Source organism: Apium graveolens, chromosome 9 (assembly GCF_009905375.1).
Source record: "Apium graveolens cultivar Ventura chromosome 9, ASM990537v1, whole genome shotgun sequence".
Taxonomy (NCBI): domain Eukaryota; kingdom Viridiplantae; phylum Streptophyta; class Magnoliopsida; order Apiales; family Apiaceae; genus Apium; species Apium graveolens.
The window spans coordinates 12,045,223-12,050,264 of NC_133655.1; the positions used below are offsets into that span (position 1 = coordinate 12,045,223).

The 5,042-nt window shown below is 38.8% G+C and overlaps 2 protein-coding genes across 2 annotated transcripts; both read right to left on the reverse strand.

Annotated features, from left to right (window-relative positions):
- Nucleotides 1–822: 822 nt before the first annotated feature.
- LOC141685020 (uncharacterized) lies at nucleotides 823–1,269 on the reverse strand. The gene is made up of 2 exons (XM_074490144.1): nucleotides 1,188–1,269; nucleotides 823–1,145 (listed from the first exon to the last, which is right to left on the reverse strand). The coding sequence occupies exons 1-2, from the start codon at nucleotides 1,267–1,269 to the stop codon at nucleotides 823–825; spliced, it is 405 nt and encodes a 134-aa protein (XP_074346245.1).
- Nucleotides 1,270–4,113: 2,844 nt separating this feature from the next.
- Nucleotides 4,114–4,755, reverse strand: LOC141685021 (uncharacterized). Its single transcript, XM_074490145.1, has one exon. The coding sequence runs from the start codon at nucleotides 4,753–4,755 to the stop codon at nucleotides 4,114–4,116; it is 642 nt and encodes a 213-aa protein (XP_074346246.1).
- Nucleotides 4,756–5,042: the final 287 nt, after the last annotated feature.

The following is a 5,042-nucleotide window of genomic DNA, read 5'->3' on the forward strand; positions in this document are numbered from 1 at the left end:
TAAAGCCATCAACGGATGAAAGCTTCAACGGATGCTCAGTTCCATAGCAGTTGATAGTGACAATTCATAAGCTGACAGAGGCACATGGGTTGACAGAGACAATTGGAATGTGGTAGCCTCTTGGAGGAATCAAGAAAATGCAGCATTTCCATTCTGGTGCAAACAAGAAAGTATTCAAAGATTCACAGATTATCTTAGATTGTATTGGATAGAAAAATAAAGAAGAAACATGTGAAGAACTATTTTATAATTGTATTTTATCTTTGTCTTCACTTGTAAACTTGGTACAGATTTTCTGAAATACACATCTCTGGTGGAACAACAAATCCACCAGAAAAGTTTTTAAAGCCTTTGTGTTCTTTACATTTGTGTCTTGAATATACATCTGTCTACACCTGCTCAAAGCAATTCACACACATCTGTTCATCATACACTTAGCTTTTGAAACTGCTCAAAACTTGAAATTTTTTGAGATTTACATTCAACCCCCTTTCTGTAAATCTCATTGTTAGTTCCTTGGGAATAACATTGTTCAATATGTAAATCAAGTAATTTAGGATATAAGAAAATTGTATTTTTTACACAACTAATTTAATATAATACTCAAGTAATATATTAAAACTGATTAGAGACAAATTTTTTTCCATAATAAATCAATTTTACAAATAGAAGTCCATATAATATTTATAGAATTAATTAAAATTAAATAAATAGTTTGCAAAATAAATATTATAATTTATTAGTGTAAAGTTACATAATACATTGAAATTAATATACATTCTAACTAAACTCTTACTTTTTTTTGAAAGAAAATGCGTTTCATTAAACTGAAATGTCATACAATAAAGTCTCCAACACACAATCAGGAGGAGACGAAAACACAATGGGACAATCGTTTAAATAAGAAAAATGATCCAATTCCTGGGCAACCTTGTTTGCTTGTCTTGAAACAAAATGAACTGAAAAAGTCGAATTCATCTGCAGCAAATTCGTACAGCTCTGAAGGACATGCCCCACTTCTAACTGTTTCTTTTCACCACTTCGCAGAGCCTTGATCGTTAACATAGAGTCCGACTCGAACTCAAACCCTTCCAAACCTTTGTCTGCTATCCACAATAATGCCTCTCTAATGCCAATCGCTTCAGCTTCAAAAACCGATCACACCTCAGGCATACAACATATTTTACCTTCGACAAACTGACCTGTCTGGTCTCTGATAACTATGCCAACCAAGAACAATTCACCAATCACCTTCGTACTCCAGTCCATTACTACAGATGGCGCAACTGTTTGACCCTCCCACACTTTTTTGTTCCTCCAATGCCAGATGCCCTATAGAATTTCTGCAATCTTACAAATCTCACCACGAGCTCTGCTCTTAAGTCTGTCAAGCAGCCAATCTGGAACTGATGTGATTTACTGCCAGTCCTCAGCCACACATGCGTAACACCAACACTGAGAAGCAAACGAACACTGTATAAACACATGGGCCAACTGTTCTTCATCCACATCGCACAACTGACACATAGTAGGGAGATTCACTCCTTTCTCTCTGAGTCTGGTTTTAACAGGGATAATATTATGCCACACCCTCCAAAGAAAAACTTTAACTTTGTGTGGGATGTCAAGTTTCCAAATAATGTTCCACCCTTCACTCTGCGTAGCCCTATTCAGAGTCATATCCTGCCTTTGCCATATTTTATACCCAGATTTTGCACTATAATGTCCATCTACGGAATCATTCCAGGCCAATCTGTCCCTCACATCTCCTTGAGGAATAGGGATAGCTAAAATGGCAGCTGCGTCTTCTTCAGTGAAATTATTCTTGATTTTCTCCACATCCCATTGCTTTGCCCCTGGTATGAATAAACTAGCCACTGTATCATTTCGACCTTCATACCGATGATTATTATCCACCTTGAAATCACTTTTTTTCCGAATCCATGGGTCCTCAGTAGCCACAATTTTTTCTCCATCACCTATGACCCATCTATATCCTGCAGCTAACATTTCTTTCGCTTCAAAAATACCAGACCAAATAAATCTCGCCCCTATACCTTTGCAAGCATTCAACATGTGACGATCAGCAAAATATCTTGCCCTAAACACTCGCGAAACCAAAGCCTGAGGTTGGTGAATAAACTTCCAACAATGTTTTCCTAACAGAGATAGATTAAAACCGTGGAAATTTCTAAAGCCCAACCCACCTTTACATTTAGCAAAAGTCATGGCCTCCCACGACAACCACTTAATACCTTTGTTAACACCATTGTTCGACCCCCACCAAAAACTGTTGAGCATTCTTTCAATTTCCTGACAGAGAGTTTTGGGGAGCAAGAAATAAGACATACAATAAGCAGGTATAGACTGAGCTACATTTTTTATCAGGACTAGTTTATCGGCTCTCGACAAAGGTTTCTTTTTCTAACTTTGAATTCTTTGCCCAACCTTATCTTTTATAAAAGCAAAAACCCTTTTTCTCGACCTCCCTACCAAAGAAGGCAGACCCAAGTAGTTACTCTCTCTCAAATCATTCTCCACCCCTAGAATTGTTGACAACTCCTCATGCTTGTATCTACGTATATTCGAGCTAAAAAGAATACCGGACTTCTGAAAGTTGATAGACTTACCAGAGTTTCTTTCGTACACATTCAGAATCTCCTTTACTTCCCTTACTTCTCCAACATTTGCTCCAAAAAATAAAAAACTATCATCGGCAAATAGAAGGTGTGTTATAGACGGCGCTGTAGGACTGATTTTACACCCCTTTATCACATCTCTTGAAGCAGCTTGATCAAGAAGATTTGAAAGTCCTTCCACACACAACATAAATAAATAGGGAGACAATGGATGTCCTTGTCGCATTCCCCTTCTCGGAACTATAGGTCCCACCAATGAGCCATTCAAACAGACCTCGTAGGAAACCGTTGTGACACACTTCATTACCCATTTGATCCATTTACTGCAAAATCCCATATTCCGCATTCGATGCTTAAAAAATTCAAGTCAACCTTGTTGTAAGCCTTGCTAATGTCCAGTTTTAAAGCAACTCCCCCTCACTACCTCCCGTTTTCCTCCTCATGTGGTGAATAACCTCAAACGCTATTAGGACATTATCAGTTATATTACGACCTGCCACAAATGCTGTTTGGTTTTCTGATATTAATTCAGGAAGAATAACTTTAAGTCTATTTGCCAGAACTTTCGCCAAGATCTTGTATAGCACATTACAGAGGGCTATCGGTCTAAAATCCTTCATACACTGTGCATCTGTTTTCTTCGGAATCAACACTAAATTAGTATTGTTTAAATCAGCTGGAAAAGAACACTGATCAAGCCATGTTTTGCAATACTCGAACACTTCCTTCCCCATTCTACCCTAAAAGTGTTGAAAAAATGATGGATTAAGCCCATCCGGACTAGCTGCCTTATCCGGATGCATTTGATTTATCGCCTCTGAAAATTCTTCAAAAGTTACCCTTTCTACCAACCTACTATTCTGCTCCGTAGACACTGTATTACCAGTAAACGGTTGACTCTCTCCCACCTCTAAGGATTCTGAGAAAATACTCGTGTAATAGTTTTTTACCACCCTACACATCCCATGGTAGTCCTCCACCATATCACATGTATCTGTCTGTAACCTAACAACGTGGTTCGTTTTCTTCCTGGCAGTTGCTGAGGCGTGAAAGAAGTTCGTGTTAGAGTCTCCCTCCTCAAGCCACAGGAGTTTTGCCCTCTACTTCCAATAAACTTCTTCGTGAAGTAGAATGTCATTCAGTTTCTCCTTCTCTGTTAGATACAATGCCACACCTTGCTCATCTATTCGATTTACAAGTCCAACAATCACCTCATTCTGAGCCTTCACTTTCTCTCTGAACTTATTAAAGAACTTTTTACCCCACTTAGCCATAAATGCAGTCACGTTCAACAATTTAGGAAGCAAATGCATCGTAGGAATCTTAGACCAGAACTTTGAAACCTCTTCATGAAAACTGTCATCCTTCAGCCAAGCGTTCTCAAATCAAAATCAAAACTATTTTTTCGGGATAAAAGGACTAATAAAATCCACCTGAATAGGATCATGGTCGGAACAAGACGATTGATGAACTGTTAGAGTGCACAATGGAAATTTGTTCCACAAGCAGCCATGGCAAACGATCTGTCCAGCCTCTCTTTAACCCACATTCTCTTACCTCTGCTTTTTTCCCATGTAAACCTTCCCCCTCTAAGCTCAAGCTCCGTTAATATGTTGTTTTCTACCGCTTGTCGGAATCCGTCCATAAGACTTTGAGGATGGTCGACAAGGCCCCACTTATTAGAACTATAGAGTAAATCATTGAAATCTCCTACAATTAACCAAGGAAGTTGCGACATGCCAGCCAACTGTCTAAGTAAATCCCACGAGTTTCTCCTCTTACTCCTCTCAGGATAACCATAAAAATAAGTAAGCCTCCAAGTCACCATATTATTATCAAGCATATGAACATCTATGTGATTGCGCGAATACCCAAAAATCTGACAATTAACATGATTTTTCCACATGATTGCCAGACCTCCACTCCGACCAACTCTATCTACTGAAAAACACTGAACAAAACCAAACCTAATACGAATATCTTCAATTTTATTAGCCGCATATATAGTTTCCGAAAGAAATAAAATATCAGGTTTACGATCTTTTAACAAATCACCAAGCACACGAACTGTTCGAGGGTTCCCCAACCCCCGACAGTTCCAACTCAAGCAATTCATAATGCTCGGCTAGCTTGCCTAGCAAGCGTAGCCGTAATAGATTTGTTAGACTCTGAATAATCAACTTTAGAAAGATCAGACTCTTTAGCAAGTACTCCCTCTCCTTCAGTATCCATATTGTCTGTTAACACTGGCCCCGTCCTTTTGCATTTTCGTTCCTCTACATCAAGCCCATCTAATTCCTCGTCCCTAGGCCCACTACTAGAATTAAAATTTGAATTTCCCTCCTTTAGGATAGAAACCCCAACTAACTGCCTATCCCCCCTGTAATATAGTAATTCCCTTGC